General features: G+C 44.8%; 1 protein-coding gene, 1 long non-coding RNA gene and 1 pseudogene across 5 annotated transcripts; 2 read left to right on the forward strand and 1 right to left on the reverse strand.

The window, feature by feature from the left end:
• Positions 1-1,476: 1,476 nt before the first annotated feature.
• On the reverse strand, positions 1,477-14,589 carry LOC124665094. 4 transcript variants are annotated; one of them, XR_006990479.1, is made up of 5 exons: positions 14,279-14,589; positions 6,503-7,099; positions 6,287-6,425; positions 1,854-2,507; positions 1,477-1,767 (listed from the first exon to the last, which is right to left on the reverse strand). It is a non-coding gene; the product is annotated as an uncharacterized LOC124665094 (long non-coding RNA). The 4 variants fall into 4 exon arrangements; XR_006990480.1 differs by having other exon boundaries at positions 1,854-1,910; positions 2,048-6,425; XR_006990478.1 differs by having other exon boundaries at positions 1,854-6,419.
• On the forward strand, positions 2,817-10,226 carry LOC124665093 (L-type lectin-domain containing receptor kinase SIT2-like). Its single transcript, XM_047202494.1, has 2 exons — positions 2,817-4,925; positions 7,639-10,226. The coding sequence occupies exons 1-2, from the start codon at positions 2,959-2,961 to the stop codon at positions 9,638-9,640; spliced, it is 3,969 nt and encodes a 1,322-aa protein (XP_047058450.1). The 5' UTR covers positions 2,817-2,958; the 3' UTR covers positions 9,641-10,226.
• Positions 11,598-13,934, forward strand: LOC124665092 (annotated as a pseudogene).
• Positions 14,590-19,281: the final 4,692 nt, after the last annotated feature.

Raw genomic sequence — 19,281 nt, forward strand, 5'->3', positions numbered from 1 at the left:
TACCATTCCATAGAGCATTTGTAAGCACGCTTAAAGGAGACGATTCACCTTTACGTGTACGCCTTTACGTGACGTGTTGGCGTTGACGCATATGGTAAGATCAGGCTACATCATATAAACCCCCAACTTGGAAGAAGGGGAGAGGGTTAGACCCCCCAACTTGGACTCTAGTTTCGGTCCCAAGAATGACTTGGGCCAGCCGTGTGTGATAGTTTGACTTTGCCTCGGGAAGTCTCTAGTCGATTGGGACCATGCTTGCTCCCATAATATAGGATTAAGAGCATCTCCAGCCGCCCGCGGTCTCCAAACAGCGCCGGATCAAGCGTTCGAGGGACGTGTTTTCTTCGTGCTGCGTTTGGGGGACGTCGCTCCCCAGCTGCGTCCCCCAAACGCGACCCCAAAACTTTAAAATAACGTTGTATTTTAAATTTAATAGATAGAAGAAATTTGTAGGTACGGTGAAGACTTCGAAAAATATGAACTAATTTTTCAACATAAAGAAATTACATATAAAATTTTCGAAAAACATAAACAAATTACATAAAAAACTTCGAAAAAATGAACTAATTTTTTAAACTACTTTGATGGCCCCGCCTCATCGTCCTCACCGTGGCGCTTCATGCTCGTCACCTCTTCCGAAGAGCCGGTGTCGATGCGTCGGAGGAACTTGTGCCCCCCTCGTCGTCGACGGTGCTCGTCGGCTGCGCCTTCGCCCGGGCCCTTGCCTCCTTCTTTGCCGCTGCCGCCTCCTCAACCTCTTCGTCCTCCTCCTCGTCAGTCTCCCAATCCTCCTCGCTGTCCGTCGGCGGGGAACCAGAGCTGCTAGGCGTTGCAACTCTGTCCCACCAATGGCGCCATCCCGGCGGCAGAGAGAGGTTGCTCATTGTGAGAGAGGAGAGGAGAGATGAATGGCGCCGGTCAGTTGTAGATCGGAAAGTGCATACGTAGGGGTCTTATTGAGCGCGGATGAATGGCGACGCAGATATCGAAGAGAGCTGCGGTTGCTCTTCCGCGGAGTTCGCGCTCCATTCCGACGGTTCGCGCGTCGATCGACGCGGTTGCCACTGCGACGGTTCTCCATCCCGGCAACTGCATCATCGCTAGGTATGCGGCGGTTGAGTGTCCGTTCGTGAGTCGCTGACGCGTCGGGCCCGCATCTCATCGCCTTGCTTCTCGCTGTGTCCGAAGTGTCCCCCTGTAGAGCGGGGACGGACTCAGGCACCAGACACCATATTAGACCGCGCCGGACGAAAAGGGCCTTTGGGAGCTGGAAACAAAATTTTATCCGGTGCACCCCAAATCCCTTTAGGAGCCGTTTTGGGAGACGTGGTTGGAGATGTTATAGACGTCCCACGAGGCAACCCAATTTAATAAAAAAAAGATCGTGTTGTCAGCTTTCGTACAGTGCGGTGACCTTTCGTCGCAAGGCCGGCGTACACACCATGACTAAATACTCACTAATCAATCACGTCACTCGAGACACACCCTAATCATCTGTTGTTATTTCAACAACATTTATGTACCACAAAACAACATAACCGCATGCTTTCTGAATGTCTCCTTCTGAAACACCTTCAAAATTGCAAAGAAATACAATGATTTTTCACTACCGATCGATGAAGTCTGAGCAAATTGCTTTCCTCATGGCTATTTATGCAGAGCCTACTCCAGATTAAGGCTTCATTCCACCAGGAGGTGGTCAGCATCTTCGTTCCTTGCTTGACCGAATAACAGAACACGCATTGCACATTACGAGGAAGTCCATTTCTGACAAAACAGTCAGCAGTCAACATCTTCTAGTTGCGAGCCACGGAAATATCTTTCAGCGAAGTGGAAACTCATGCTTTCAGTACCTGTTAACAAGACTGTTGTGACATTTTTCCTCTCTCCCAAGTTGAAGGGCGGAGCTCCTGCCAATGTTCATTCACAGAATGAAAGAAATGAAAACAAAATGGCCAAGACATGAACCAAAGCCAAAACTAAGGGATACTCCTACAACCTGCGTCACAGAACACAGACAAGCAAGGTTCTATCTATTAAAATATACCTGACATCCAAACATTAGTCCATCAAGGTCACTGTCAATGGAACTGAACAAAAGGAGACTTAAAGAGCAACTAGCAATCTCAGGTCAACAACGCATGTGCGGTGGACTGTGAAACCGGATAAGAATGTACTCCATACCAGCGGACTGAGTAAACTGAAGAGGACCTCTTCCTCCTCACATCACTATCACCTCTGCCTTCTTGCCCTCTTGGTGTGTGCTTTTTTCAAAGAGAAATTTAGCACAAAGTTAGTCCAGCTACATTTTTCTTATGGTCAGTTGATTTGGACGAATTGCCATTGATCTTTTGTTCTAATTATGAATTGTAGAAAGTACAATTTATGTCTCTGAAGTGTCCAATGAGATAGTTCCCCGAAGACGGATTGACAATGACTGACGTAATTGTCCATGTAGCCAACTGGTAGACAGGTTAACCCATTATATTGTGTCAGCTTCACCAACCCTTCAACCAAAAACACAACGAATCTCATAATATTAAGGTTTTGCAAAAAAAAACGTGGATTAAGCAAGGACAAATGGATGAATACGAAGTTTTCTTAAGAAAAGATGAAGTCGTATTCCAGAAGAGGTTTTCTTTTCTACGAACACACATGAAAACAAAAGGATATTCTTGGCATGTACATCATCAAACTGCAGACAGTGATCTTCGCAAAAAAAAATAAAATTCAGACAGTGATCCATCAGGAAAAAAACAAAGTACAATACTCCGGCATTGACTATGGCAAGTCATTGGCCACCTTGACATAGCTAATAACAAGCCCAATGAACTAACTATAAACTGCCCACGGCAAGTCATTTACCATGTGTGTAGGGCAAGAGAAAAGTCTGTCCTTTGCTTCCTTGCTCACTTGTTCTTCCCCTTCAAAATACTTTGCCTCTGGATCATCATTCAGATGGTCCATCTACCTGTGATCTTCCTTCTAGTTTTCTCCCAGATCTGTCTTACCCTCAAACTTGTACCTTTCTGTGCCGGTGAAGACCATTTTGCCTACTCCGGCTTCACTGGTGCCGGAAACACCAGCCTCACCCTTGATGGAGCTGCCATAGTTACCCCCAAAGGACTCCTCGAGCTGACGAACAACGTGGCAAATACCAAAGGCCATGCGTTTTACCCAACTCCGTTTCAGTTCAAGAAGTCACTCAATGGCACAGTACAGTCCTTTTCAGTTACCTTTGTGTTCAGCATCGCCTCTGCCTACTCAGAAGCAAGCACCGATGGCATGGCCTTCTTCATCAGCCCAGATCAGAATTTCTCAGATGCCATGTCAGCTCAGTACATGGGCCTCCTCAACAGCAAGAGTGACAACGACACCAGAAATCACATGTTTGCAGTGGAGCTCGACACTGCTCAAAACTTGGAACTACAAGATATCAATGGCAACCACATCGGCATTGACATCAACAGCCTCAACTCCATTCAGTCCCATCATGCTGGCTTCTATGACGATGAAGACGGTGGCAGCTTCAAAAACCTGACTCTGTGCGGCTGCAAGCTTATGCAGGTTTGGGTGGAGTATGACGGAGAGACTACACAGATCAATGTCACTTTAGCTCCCACCGTAATGGCTAAACCTGCAAGGCCACTACTCTCAGTCACTCACAACCTTTCAGCTGTGCTAACTGATCAAGCATATATTGGTTTCTCAGCCGCAACTGGCCCACTCAGTTCATGGTTCTATGTTCTTGGTTGGAGCTTCGCCCTTAACACTTCTGCTCCATCCATTGACATTGACAAGTTGCCTGAGCTCCCTTGTTCTAGCCGTAAGACTTCGCCAAAGGTGTTAAATATTGTATGGCCAATAGCCACCGCATCACTATTTATTGCTACATGCACGGCAGTAATTCTTCTCATCCGGAGGAAGCTCTCTTTTGCTGAGTTGAGAGAAGATTGGGAGGTTGAGTTTGGGCCTCACCGGTTCTCCTACAAGGATCTATTCAAAGCTACAGAAGGATTCAAGAATAAGCACATACTTGGCACAGGAGGGTTTGGGAAGGTGTACAAAGGAGTGCTGCCAACCTCCAAATGGGAGGTCGCCGTGAAAAGGGTGTCCCACGATTCAAGCCAAGGTATAAAAGAGTTCATCTCTGAAGTTGTTAGTATTGGCCATTTACGGCACCGCAACCTCGCTCAGTTACTCGGTTATTGCCGACGTAAGGGAGAGCTCCTCCTGGTCTATGACTACATGTCAAATGGTAGTCTTGATAAGTATCTATACAGCGAGGAAGGGAAACCCATTTTACATTGGGCTCAGAGGTTTCACATTATCAAAGATGTGGCTTCTGGCCTATTACACCTCCATGAGAAGTGCGAGCGGGTTGTCATCCACCGAGACATCAAAGCAAGTAATGTCCTCCTTGATAATGAAATGAACGGACGCCTAGGTGACTTTGGCCTTGCAAGATTACATGACCATGGTACCGACCCACTAATCACCACAAAACTTGTTGGGACCTTGGGGTATCTAGCTCCGGAGCTAGCATTCACAGGAAGAGTATCCCCTCTCACAGATGTATATGCCTTTGGCGTGTTCCTTCTTGAGGTCACCTGTGGGCGAAGGCCAATCAGCAACAGCTCACAACATAGACCAAGGTTGTTAGTCGATGTGGTTCTCGAGCACTGGCATAGAGGATCACTCAAGGAAACGGTGGATCTAAGGATGAAGAGTGACTATAATGCCGATGAGGCATGCCTAGTTCTGATGCTTGGGCTGATGTGCTCACAACCGATCCCCAACACAAGGCCTACCATGCGGCAGGTCATGCAATACCTTGATGGTGATATTCCACTGCCAGAGTTGACACCAACCAACTTCAGCTACAGCTCGGTAGCATTTATGCAGAAAGAAGAGTTCGATACCCCGTGGAGTACCTGTCAGCAAGAAACATGGGCTCAAGAACACCTAGCATCTCAGATGGAGAATAAAATATGATTGAACTTCTTAGTTGCCACATAGCTGTCCATAGAGGCAGCCTTGCTAGGTCTACCTGTACATATGTGTTACTTCATCAATTGTAGATTGCTCAATTTAATCGAAAGTGCTTTCAACTATGTTTTTACTCCGGAGGAGATCCAACAACTCTACCGGCCTCTCGTGCTTCCGTTCCTTGCTGGATTAACCCTCTCTCCGCCCTTTCCGCCTGTGTAGGGTTACCGGCTTGTCACGCGGCAGTGCTGAGAAGCTCCAACGCCAAAGGTGGTGGACTGCACTCCCGCCTTGGAGGTGCTGCACTCTCCTGGTCGCTGGCGTGATCTCTCTAGGGTTAACGTGTCTGCAGTTGGGTGGTGGTGTAGCATTTCTTGGCGACCTTGCTCCCTCCTGTGTGTGGAGAGCTGGCCTCTGGCCCTGACATCGATGGCGGAGCCATGGTGGCCTCGCTATGCTCCAGATCTGCTTCGCGGCCGGCTACAGTTGGCTGCCTTGTTGCCTGATCGTCAGTGATGTTGGGCTGCTGTTTAGGTTGTCGTCAGTGCGCTGGTGGCGTGTCAATTATCTGGAGTTGCCATCGCTGATCTGGACCCACTAGCCAGCAGACTGCTTCCTGACTCGTGGCTCACTGGATCCCGAGAGCATGAGCCTGACTCCAGCAAACAGGTTCCTTGGGAGCTCACCGGCTGGACAGGGAGCTTTCGTTTGGCAGGGAACTCCTCGGTGGATAGCACTTCTAAGTCATCTTCAACATCCACAAGACAAATCTTCAGCAAAACTTTAAAACTAAATAACTTAGATTTGACGGCATGCCTTCCATGTCAAGGGTGATGTTAGAGTCTGCCACCAATGCGTTGTTGGTCCTTGGTGGGCTGTTTGCATCTTGGAGCAATTGGCAGGCCTAATCCGGCTGTTTGGATTGTTTGCTACGACATCGGCTAGGGCGACCTCACCTCTGTTGTTTGGGTCATACCAGATCTAGCCAACTCACTGGGGGTGAGGTGAATGGAGACTCGCTGCAAATAAGGCCGTCAGATTTTTGGTAGTAGAGGCTTCGACAGGTGCATAGAGTCCTGCGACGCAAGAAAATCCGACCCTAGCTTACGATGAACTGAAATAAGGCCGTCGGCTTTTTGGTGGTAAAATTTGGTTTCAGTTAATTTAGTCAGGTTTCCATTATGATGGTGCTAGTCCTTCCTTCTCAACTTATATTGTGCCTCTCATACCGTCCTCTTTGTGCATGTTTATCTCGGCAGGCCAATAACTTAGAAGATTAGCAGAGTAGTAGGCTGACCTCAATAGAGAAGCGAGGCTGATGCAGCGTCAATGCCCGTGCAGGAGAAGGGTGACTGGATTTTGGTTTTCCCTGCTTGCTTCATTTATCCCATGTGCTGTCCATTATATATCGAACACTACAACTCGGTGCTCTGCCGCTAAGATAAAATAGCAAACATAAATAAAAAAATTCGAAACAAACCAAATCCTGATATAAAAACAACTAATGACTTACCCCTAGTCCTAGTTGGCAACCTCTCTTGGGCCAGCCGGGGCATCATGGGCTGTCTCTTGGTTCTTGAGCGGGGGTTTTAGGCCTGGCCCACATAATGGAAAAGAAATCCGACCCTAGCTTATGATGAACTGAAACCTGACTAAATTAACTGAAACCAAATTTTAGATAGATACTTCTTGCAACTAGTGAGCTACCATTTCTACCACAATGACACCATCCTATTTACCGAAAAGCCTTAAATAGTTGCTTTCAATCGGTACCGAGTCACTTCGTGTTCAAAGATAACTACCATATCAATTTATGTTTGTCCAGGATCACATGCGACAAGTAAGCAGCAGCAAAACAATAGAAAGCCATCAAGGTGCTAAGAACTTGTCAGACAAGGTACCTGTACTGTCACGTTTATATCATCAATAAATTCTACTACCTGGTCAGGGATGTCAGCATCATAGACTGTCTGAAACGTTCCAAATTCAGAAGATTATAGCTTGTCATCCATATGTTCACGCCTCCGTTGTGATTATTCTCTTGGACCCAGAGCTTCAGTCCTTTGCCCACTGGCCAATATTTTGATCCTACCACCTGTTGCCTGCAAGACTGAAACCAAAATAGACGGTTTGAATATCTGTAGCCATTAATGGAAAACTTTTCTTAACTGAAAGAAACAGTTACCAACTAAATGATGCGACAGATGCTAAAATTATCTGCAATTTCAACATAGTCAGCCTCAAATTTATTGCCATACTTAAACAAAACCAAATTTATGCATGAAGCCAAACTAAAACTACAATCACTCATACACATACAGTTACTGATATTGGTCGGCTTAGTTAATTTATTGGGAACCTGGGCCAAAAAAACTCCTTTTGAGTAAAGATTCTTTTCTTTTCACCTATTTCATTTTCAGGGAAAACTCATTTTCAACATTACTTGCTGCATATTTCCAGAGTAGAAAGCAAAGCAACAAGAAATGGTATACGGACAAGTATGAGAAGACTTGGACAAGGACATGCCTAAGCAACTACAAGTAGCCCAGCTCCACTGCAGATTGTAAACAGACAAACAAATGCATTCAACTGCGCCAAAAAAAAATCCACACTGCAGGATCCACAAAACACAGTTGTAAACATGCCTAGCAAAAGGATTGTGTTCTTCAGCCTGCTCATGGGCCTTAGCCTTGCTGTGTGCATTACTGGTAGTGGGGATGACCAATTCGTCTACTCTGGCTTCAATGGCAGCAACCTTACTCTTGATGGTGCTGCTAACATCACACCAAGCGGCCTTCTTGAGCTGACAAATGGTACAGTCCGGCAGAAAGGCCACGCATTCCATCCCACTCCCCTTCGCTTCCACAGAACGCCCAATGGCACGGTGCAGTCTTTCTCTTTATCGTTTGTGTTTGCCATCCTCTCCGCCTACCCTGACTTGAGTGGCCACGGCCTTGCATTTTTCATTGCACCAAACAATAATTTCTCAGGTGCATACCCAACCCAGTACTTGGGACTCTTCAACGACCAGAATAATGGCGCCACAAGCAACCACATCTTTGCAATTGAGCTCGACACTGTCAAAAACTATGATTTACAAGACATCAATGGCAATCATATTGGCATCAACATCAACAATCTCCACTCCTTAGAATCCCATGATGCTGGCTATTATGATGACAAAAGTGCTATCTTTCAGAGATTGGTACTCATTAGCCACAAGGTGATGCAAGTGTGGGTGGACTATGATGCAGAGGCCACACAAATCAATGTAACCATGGCTCCCTTCAGAGTGGCAAAGTCTGTGAGGCCACTGATCTCTACCACTTATAATCTGTCGATGGTGCTCACCAGCCCTGCATATGTTGGCTTCTCATCCTCTACAGGCACAGTCACTGCACAACACTATGTGCTTGGCTGGAGTTTTGGCATGAATACTCTCCCTCCACCCATTGACACTACCAAACTGCCTAAGCTGCCTCGTCTTGGTCAAAAGGCTCAGTCCAAGGCATTGCAGATAATTTTACCGGTAGCAATTGTGGTCCTCCTCTTTGTAGTCGGAACTACCATTTTTCTACTTGTGCGGAAGAATCTAAGGTATGCTGAACTCCATGAAGATTGGGAGGCTGAGTATGGGCCACACCGATTCTCATACAAGGATCTGTTTGATGCCACAGAAGGTTTTAAAGATAAAAATCTACTTGGCAGTGGAGGGTTTGGAAGTGTTTTCAAAGGGGTGCTCCCAGTATCCAGATTTGATATTGCTGTCAAGAAGGTGGCACACAACTCAAATCAAGGAATTAAGGAATTCATCGCAGAGATTATTAGCATAGGTCACCTTCAACACCGCAATCTCGTGCATTTACTGGGGTATTGCCGCCGAAAAGGTGAACTTCTATTAGTATATGATTATATGCCAAATGGAAGCCTGGATAAATACCTATATGGTAAAGAGGGAAAGGCTACTTTGGATTGGGGTCAGAGGTTTAAAATTATCAAAGGAGTAGCACACGGTTTACTCTATCTTCATGAGGAATGTGAGAAAGTTATCATACATCGAGACATTAAGGCAAGCAATGTGCTTCTCGACAATGAGATCAATGGGCGAATAGGTGACTTTGGTCTCGCAAGGTTGTACGACCATGGAAGTGATCCAGAGGCCACACAGGTTGTTGGCACCATAGGGTATCTAGCTCCAGAGCTTGCACGCACCGGCAAAGCAACCCCTCTTACCGATGTATACGCCTTTGGCATGTTCATTCTTGAGGTAACCTGTGGGACAAAGCCTATCAACAAAGACACAGATATGCACCTCATGTTAGTGGACTGGGTGATTGAACATTGGCATAAAGGGTCTCTCACTGATACAGTGGATATCAAGCTTCAAGGCGAATATGATATTGATGAAGCACGCTTAGCACTAAATCTGGGATTATTATGCTCTCACCCATTTACAAATGTAAGGCCAACTATGAGGCAAGTCATGAAGTACCTCAACAAGGACATGCCATTACCGGAGTTAATGCCAACACATTTAAGCTTATGTATGTTGGCCTTGATGCAGAACGAAAGGTTCAACCCTTGCATCGCATCACACCATTCATCAGCAACAAGCTTTGGAACGATATCTAGCCTCTCAAGCGGGAGATGAGTAGATGGGACACATTTACTTCAATATTTGTATTTATATATGTCCCTGCTCATATATTGCAACTGGAGGGCAGACAATAGTTGTTTTTATTTTGAAATTATACAGGTCATGTATACAAATGATGTACAAAAACAACCGAATCAAAGAGGAGCACAAAAATAAATGGAAATGGCAATCCACTGAAACTGTTCTATAGGACTTATCTTTTTTGTTTTGTTATAGAGGCTTATAGAGGGGTCAGCACTACAGCCGCAGGCCCAAGCCTGCAGCCACGTCCATAACCATAGGAACAGCTGCGCCCCAAGGCGCTCTTTCCTCCTTGGCAACCAAGAAAGTCCAAATTTGTCCCCACGAAAACATCTCTCTATTAGGAGGTTGTTTTGTCTCTAAAACTGTTAGAATTTGGTTTTCTTGGGGACTTTAGGTAGGATTTTGTCAAGCCCAGGGTGATATTCAGGTTAGAACAAGTCTAGAGCTAGGGTGCTAATTCCTTAAATAAAAGGTTTAAAACTAGAAATTAGATCATGATTTTGTTGTTCTAAATATATCTTGCTCCATTCCAATCCTTTTGTATGGTTGAAGACATAGTTGTGACTTCTACTCAAGTAACAAATACAGAACAAAGAGTTAAGAGTCCAAGGTATCACACGTAAAATAAGCTTAAGACCTACTGTTCCAAAAAGATATATATCTTAATAATAAAAAAAGAGACATTGTGTTCTGCAGCAATAAGAATTAGAAAGTTTCCCTGCCAACCTACTTGCCCTTGACATGGTAGAGTTCTTCATGGTATTAACATATTTGAGTTCTCTCAAATAGAAAAATTACTGCACAAATCAAATGAGTTCTAATGAATATATTTTGGAATAAGAAAGAGTCAATGATGATTCTCCACTTGTGTGCACATGATTACTTACAAAACAAACATCATTGGTATTAGTGCTAGAATTTAGATTGACAGGATACACTTAACACCACTAACCTCCATTCCAATGAATAAGGCTTATATTATTTTTAGAAAGTCATACCATCCAAAGTTTGACCAAGTTTTTACAAAAAAATGGAAAAGACAAAACCAATATCATTAGATACATCTTGAAATATATTTTCATGTGGTATCTATAGAGTATCATACTTGTTGATAGATTTTTTTTAAAGTTTGGTCAAATTTTGCGTAGCTTGATTTTTTTTTTTTTGAAAAGCCTTATTCATTGGAACGGAGGTAGTATTTAGCCACTTGCGCTGCTTTTGGACTGTTTATCTAGTTTAGTTTACCTTTCTCACTGCTCATGTGCTCATTAGGTTCCCCTATGTGGTGGTCCCATCACAGGAAATCTCGTTATTTTTCAGAAATTAATATCAGACCACATAACTCGAAACGATGATACCCAACTCAACACGAAATGCAGGCATGGTCAGTGCGACTTCAGTGAAAGTGACTACATATGACAATTGAACGTGACTGCAGTAAATGCATTTCTTGAAACTTCCAAACGATTGGGACACATGTGGATATTGGAAATCACAAAGTTAACTTCCATTGACCAGAACTAGTCTTCAGTGACACAATAGACCACATGAGTTTTCTGAATTCCACACTCGACCTTGACACGTTGAATCCTAGTGAGCACTTGACTGGAAAATTTAGCTGACAAAATCTAACTACAGAAGTAAATATTGATTTCTTTTTGCGTAGTTCACATTAGTTGTGACCAAAAGAACACTAATATTTCCAAGAAGGTGAATCACAAATGCCCCTTAATTAAGTAAATTTTACACGGTCTAGTAGCAAGGACCAATCGGAGCAGTCGTATTTGATTACTAGACTACAAAAAATAATATAGATATTTCTCATAATATTGACCTTTTCGGAAAATCATCTGATCAAGTTGAACAAGTAATTAATCCCGCTGGTTTCATCAACTATTGATAGTGAGTCTAGTGACTCTGACCAAATGTCATGTGGATGAGAAATACCAACTTGCAAGTCATGACTAGATGAATAGCTGCCAAGTCAATCTCCCATTTTGTGTACACATATCAACAACAAAGACTACTAGAGGTACATAATATCTGGCTAGCTGCAAACCATCGTGCACAGATAACTTACAGAACTCCTTATTGTTTCATCTTTCTGGAGATGTCACAAGTTACAGACATGCCTAACAAGAAATGTAAGTGTTCGATTCTATGCCAACTTCTTTTCCTTGGCCTTAACTTTGCATCCTTCACCATTGCTGATGACCAGTTTGTCTACTCTGGATTCGCCCAAGCTAACCTTAGCCTCGATGGAGCTGCAACAATCAGATCAGATGGACTTCTTGAACTAACCAATGGCACCTTTAACATCAAAGGCCATGCACTATACCCAACTCCTCTGCAATTCCGCAGGTCGCCTAGCGGCAACGTGCAGTCTTTTTCCGTGACTTTCGTCTTCAGCATCATCTCTGCCTACCCTGACAAGGGTGCTGATGGCATGGCCTTCTTTGTGGCCAAAAACAAGAGTTTCTCCAGTGCGTTGCCAGCCCAGTACTTAGGGCTACTCGATGACCAAAACAACGGCAACACCAACAATCACATCTTTGCAGTTGAGCTTGACACCATACAAAACAGTGAGTTTCAGGACATTAGCGACAACCATGTTGGCATCAACATCAATAGTCTTCACTCTGTGCAATCTCGGGATGCTGGCTTCTACGAAGACAAAAATGGTATGTTTAAGAACTTGACACTCATTAGCCGTGAGGTGATGCAAGTGTGGGTGCAGTATGATGAAGGGGCCACACAGATCGATGTAACCTTAGCTCCCATAAAAATGGCCAAACCTCTAAGACCACTAGTTTCAGTCATCTACAACCTATCAACAGTGCTCACACATACGGCATATGTTGGTTTCTCATCTGCAACTGGCGTAATCAACTCAAGATATTTCATGCTCGGATGGAGCTTCAGCATGGGCAAAAGTGCTCCAGCAATTGACATAAGCAAGTTGCCAAAGTTACCTCGTGTTGGACCAAGGCATCGCTCAAAGGTCTTGAAGATTGCTCTGCCAATAGTCATTGCAGCATTCATATTTGTTGCTGGGACAATTGTAACTATATTTGCACGAAGAAAATTCGCATATAGCGAGCTACGGGAAGATTGGGAAATTGAGTTTGGCCCACATAGATTTTCATACAAGGATTTGGTCCTCAGTACAGATGGATTCAAGAATAAGAACCTACTTGGAGCAGGAGGATTTGGTAAGGTATATAAAGGCATGATTCCAAAATCTAAACTGGAGGTTGCGGTAAAGAGGTTGTCACATGAGTCAAAGCAAGGAACAAAGGAATTCATTACTGAGATTGTTAGCATTGGTCACCTCCGACACCGCAATCTTGTGCAATTACTTGGGTATTGCAGGGTAGAAGGTGAACTTCTATTGGTCTACAGCTACATGGAAAATGGTAGTCTTGATAAGTACTTATATTGCGGGCAGGATGAACCCTCACTGAATTGGGCAAAGCGGTTTCATGTCATCAAAGGAGCTGCATGTGGCTTGCTCTATCTCCATGAGAGGTGGGATAAAGTTGTCCTCCACAGAGATATCAAAGCAAGCAATGTGCTTCTTGATAGCGAAATGAATGGACGGCTAGGAGACTTTGGCCTTGCAAAGTCATATGATCATGGTACAGACCCGCATACCACACGTGTGGTTGGTACCATGGGTTACCTAGCCCCAGAATTGGTACACATGGGCAAGGTGTCTCCACTTACTGATGTTTTTGCCTTTGGTATATTCCTTCTTGAGGTCACCTGTGGTCAAAAGCCTGTCAAGCAGAATGCACATGGAGACCGATTTATGTTGGTTGATTGGGTACTTGAGAATTGACAAAAAGGATTATTAGTGGAGACAATAGACCAGAGGCTCCAAGGAGAATGTGATTTAGATGAAGCATGCCTTGTGCTAAAGCTTGGACTTTTGTGCTCACAACCATTTGCTAGTGCAAGACCTAGTATGCATCAAGTCATGCGATACCTTAACAGGGAGATGCCACTACCAGAGTTCACACCAACCGATATAAGCTTCAGCATGTTAGCTTTGATGGAAAACAGGGGATTTGACCCTTCTGGCGTGTCATATCCGCAGCTTATAACCAGCATGGGCACGATGTCAAGCCTCTCAGGGGGAAGATAAGAAGAATCCATAGTTCTTATACTTCTTAGCATTGCTAATGGTGTTTATTGTGTATTTTATATGTGGTGAACATCCAATTGGATATTTTAATTTTAATGCAGCCTGGAGGATATATAGTGAGAGTGTAAATGTGTAATAGTTGGATATGAATCCAATAATCAGTTGAAGAACCAAAAATTAGAAGCCGCATGCTAATCCGTAAATGGTACAACTAGAACCTAACAGCATTACAGCTAAATTTTGATCAACAATCTTTTTGTGCTAGTTTAACATAGACAATGTAGACCCTGAATTGCATGTATGATAATTGATCTTCAATACGACCTGCGTGTACTAAATTCAGGATTGTACACTACATATAGGGCCTATTTCTGGTACCCAACACGTAAACTAAACTTAACATTGAAATCATAGTTCGAACGGAATCGGGAGATAGGAACTTTAGGGCCATGGGAGTATACCGATTGGACCGAGGAGGATGCCGCGGTTGAAGCCTTAATTCCGCGATCCCAGTGTGGCCACTACACTGAATTTCTTCCCGCTGGCGAGGAGCGCGCGGCCGTCGCGTACATCACCGGTAGGAGGCACTGGTTGGCGGACCGCCGCCGTGCAGCGATGGGCCGATCGTACCGCGCTGAAATAAAGCGTCCGGTCCTCAGCCATGCGTAGGGCACCGAAGCACTCAGGCGAGCCAATACACCGTGGCGGGAAGCTGGTAAGCGAGGTCGACGGCCGACGATGGGAGAGGAGCCGCCGCCGGCGAGGAAAGTATTTGCATCTACGGAATACTTCGAACAACACCCGTTCGGAGATAGGGAGGATCCTAGCCGTCCATCTCCTAAATTCTCCGTTCTCGTTCTCCTTGGGCCGTGGTTTAGGGCGGCAATTTTTTTTGATAATACACTTTTTCTTAATTCTCTGAATAATACTCGAATCTGATTTTTTTCAGGATAGTCCTCTCTAGCTGCCTCCATTTCATAGGCCGGACTCCGCGGCAGAGCAGGCCGACCCGACCGAGGTATTAGCTTGTTAATACCTACAAATTGTAGATTTAGAATTTCGTAATAAATAGAGGGCAAGTAGATCTCGAAGATTTCAGCCGATAATGGTCCTCGACTAAAGGTCACGGTGGTTCTGTTGATAAAGATTTGATCCCACGTTTATCTCTTGGCTCCCCTTTATATAGGAGGTGGAGTCGAGCCTTTTCGTGTCGTACGAGTTACAAACTAGAGGCGTATTGGGTCTTTTCTATATTGATACAATATTCTTACTACAGCTCTACTTTCCTTATCCGAGAATCTTTGGACTTCTGGGCCTTCAAAACTTCAGGTATGTGGGATTCATGTCCTCTCCATCGGGTACTTTATTCAGCATACCTATGTCAGTAGTCTCTGAGGTTTGCTTGAATCGTAGAGTCGAGTAAAATCTCCATCGTAAAACTGAGCCGCATGTTTATTTAGTAAAACTTTCGAATCATAACGAATAGTTTGCTCAACGTCTATTTTGTACAAGGATAATGGTAAATGGGGCTGGTTCATCTGACGGATCAGGTACCAGTTAACTGCTCTTGTGGCAAACCCGTATAAACCTACTTCAAGCTCAAGTTCCTGGACTCGAACTCGGGATACTGGTGTAACTCGACACGAGCCGCTTAAGCACTTATCGGGAATCAAATTTCAGCTTTATTTCATCGAGAACCTAACGCGTCTGTCAGGATTTTTCTTCGCATCTGCTGATTCGGATAAAGTGGGAGAGAGCATTCGGGTGTGATGCCACGCCACGCAGGACAGATCCTGGGGTCTTACCTTCGCACTATTTTTCGAGTCACTGTATTCAGAGTGTTTACCGCGGCGAACACGCTCTGAGAATATATTGTCGAGCGCCTTTGTGCGGCTGCTGGAATTCTTTATTTTCTCGAGTTGACTCGTTTAATGATATCTTGACCTCCCGATGGGAGTACATTACGAGTTATATGTAACTCGAAGATGTACGAAAGAAATTCTTCGACTTGCAACTCTATATTGTCTTATTATTTTGCCTCTTTTTTCTTCTCTATATTTCATCGGGTGAATGGCCAGTGCTCCCGATAGGAGTAGCCCCCGAGTCTACAGCCGAGTGTTTGCACTTGGTTGTAGGCTCAACTTCTATTATTTTGATCAACTCTGTATTTGTTCTTTACCATGTCATCTTATCAGAAATATATACAATACTTCTGATAAGAGTAGCCCCCGAGCATATGAATAGGTGCTTGCATCTGGGCATAGGCTCCCGAATTTTTCTTCGACTATGTATTGCTCCAGCTCTCGAATTTTCTTGCCGACTATATTTTGCTCCTCTCGAATTTTTTCCAATACTATGATGTCGCTGCTGACGAGAGCCATGTGTAACCACATTGGAAAGACACGACTCCTGGCAGACCACTGTTCTATGGGTCCAAACTTCTGCACTTCCTCTACATCGCCCAAGTGGGGGGCGCGCACGTCCTCTGATATTCCCGGCACGCGCGCGATAACTTCCTCATGGTAAAAATAAAGTGTAAAGACCAAGGAAAAAAATAGCGCGCTATAACAAAATAGTGTGGGTCTAAAATACGCTATTAGCATGTTATAGCGTGCTGTTAACGCGAATAGCGCGCTATAGCGCCGAAATAGCGTAGCGTCGGCTCTCTAGATATGCTATAGCGTGTTATTAGCATTGGAATATGGCGCTATTTTTTCCATGGTAAAGACCATTTTACCATTGAAACACGCGTAGGGCTCAGGATCCTCCCCTTTTCATCCAACGACTGAACTCATCGTCTTCCACCTATTAAATCTACCCTACTCCTCACTTTTCCCCCTTTGCTGCGCCGCACATCTCCTCTTACCTCTCTTCTTCTTCCTCCTCGAGCACCTCGCACACTCATCCTTTGTTGCCCCTCGTTTGCTCCACCGCGCATCCACCATGGCTCCCCGAACCAAGTTCTGCAAGAACCGCGCCCCAGGCACCGACGAGCACGTGGAGAAGAACAAGATCTCCGGATGGGAGAGGTCAAAACTCTACACGCGGGACAACCGGCTGCTCAAGAGGATGGGCCTGCTCAACAAAGAAGCAATGAGGATGCCAGGGGATGAGAATTCCCCTCATCCTCCTTCCGATTTCCGGGTAACTTTCGTTGATTTTCTCATCCGCAGCTTTTCCATTGCCATCCACGAGTTTCTCCGCGGCCTCCTTTTCATCTATGGGATTCAGATTCACCAGCTGACCACTAATTCTATCCTCCATATCTTTATCTTCATCACCCTTTGCGAATGCTTCCTCGGCATCCACCCTCACTGGGGTCTGCGGAAACGCATCTTCTACATCCGCCGCAACAACTCGAAAAACAACATCTACAACATAGGTGGTGTGTGCATCTGTGTCCGGCCAGGGTTCCGCGACGAGGTCGAAACTTTGAGAAGTAAGACTTTGACACACTTGACGTTTTATATATTCATATCTTGTTTTGTATCTTCATTTATCTTTTCTTCCAGAGGCGTTGCGTCGTGCCGAAGAGCGCGCCAACGATTTGGAGGAAAAGCTCAGAGCTAGCGAGGAAGCTCGCGAAAAGTCTGAAAACGATGCTGCCAGTGTCGAAGATCTTCACCGAAGACTTCAAGCCGCTGAAGATGCTTTGAGCGACAGAGAGGCTAAGCTTGTCCAGCGCGATAACGATATAGTCACGTGCCTCGAGACGCAATCGAGAAGATTCTCGAGTAATACTATCTCTCCCTTTGTCGTTCGACTTTTCCTTGTGCTAAAATTATCCCTGATGTTGATGAAGTCCTTCTTTTCTCCAGCAGGAAAAATGGGTGAGCACTACACCTTAAACCAGGAACCGAATGAAGATCGTGTCCTAGACGCTCTCGCCATTCTTGAGTTGAATTGCGATCTAGTGCGCAAGTGCTTGACGTCTGCGCGGAATGCGTTGAGGCGCATCTTCCCCCACTTCTTCCCGAAGATTACGCAGCCCGAGATTTTTGCCCAACTTGCCCAATAGTTTCTGGCAAATGATGATCCATCTTTGGCCTATCGTCAAGCGAGCTTGAATATTGGAGTCGAAGGAACCATCGCTCTTGTGACGGCGAGTGGTCAAAAGGTTGACTGGGTGAAGGCTGCCGTTGTCAAGGGTTTGAATAGCGAGAAGTGGAAGGCCCTGGTGAAGGATGCCAGGTTGTACTCGAAGAAACTTATCGCCTTCCTTGACCCGAAGTCTTTGGCCTCTGCTAGTAGTGCCCAAACGGAGGTCAACTAGACCAACTTGTACTTCCTTTTTCTTTCCTTTTTGTAGATACCACTGCCTTTTGCTACTCCCGATCATTTATGTAGGCTCCCTATGAGCCGTATTTTGTAAAGACTCGTTTATGTAATGTGGTATGAATATGAATGAAAAACGTGTCATGCCGAATGATTGATGTCGATACTTTCTTGTCTTCCAGTTGATTTTTGACAACTATACTGGGGCTGGACCTTCCGACGCTTCTACTGCTACCTCCCATTATGCGAGAGTTCCTAGCGGTGTTTCCTTGGATGTTTCGTCGTGTCCTGACTCAATCGACCAATAGATAGCTGATCTACGACAGCAGTTGCAGTCGATGAAAAAACAAATTGTAACTGTTTTGGAGCAATCTCGTAAATCCTTGGATCGGGAACAAGCTGCTCTTCGTCAAACACAAGAAGCTCTTGAATTGAAGGAAGTTGTGACTGCAAACTCCACTCGATCTGCTCAGCGCGAGAGTTATGTGCTCGGCCTGATGACTAATGCAAGTCAAGATATGGCTCGTATGGTACTTCTGTCTCATCATTTCCTTGCTGTTTTTCTGTGTCCCTCCTTGTGCTATATTGCTTCTTCCCTTGTTTCTTGCAGGTTCGTTTCTGGACGCTGCCGCTGAAGAACAAAGAGTGAACTCACGAGTTGAAGCCCTTCTTCGTCTTGCCAAAGCTAATAACAATGATTTTTGGGCGGACGAAGACCACACTCGACGTATTGTTCAATTTCAGGATCGAGCCGTCCAAACACGAGAATTTCTTGACTTCTGCAACAGTACCTTGGCTATGGTGTATAATGTCATGTTTTCTCGGAACCCTCAACCCGACACTCTTACCGAACTAATGGGCAAATTCAAGGACGTGCAGAACATCCATGATCTTGTAAAGGCTCAGATGGTAGACGACGCCAAGCTTGCTCTAATTTGGTTGAAGATTTGCCACTCGAAGCTGGATCTTGACAAAGTTTACGAGAGCTTTCTTCTCAAGATGCCGAAGAGGAAGGTAAACATTGACAAGCATAATGCGGTTGTGTCTATTGTCGCTGAAAAAATGATTGATGAACTTCTCAAGGTGGACACCACTTTCTTCAAGGAGTATCGGCACCAGAGAAAATATAGATAGATGGATATAGAAGTTATTTTTATATTTGCTCAATGCGTGAGGCTTGGACCAAGAT

The sequence above is a fragment of the Lolium rigidum genome, chromosome 6 (assembly GCF_022539505.1).
Source record: "Lolium rigidum isolate FL_2022 chromosome 6, APGP_CSIRO_Lrig_0.1, whole genome shotgun sequence".
In the NCBI taxonomy this organism is placed as follows: domain Eukaryota; kingdom Viridiplantae; phylum Streptophyta; class Magnoliopsida; order Poales; family Poaceae; genus Lolium; species Lolium rigidum.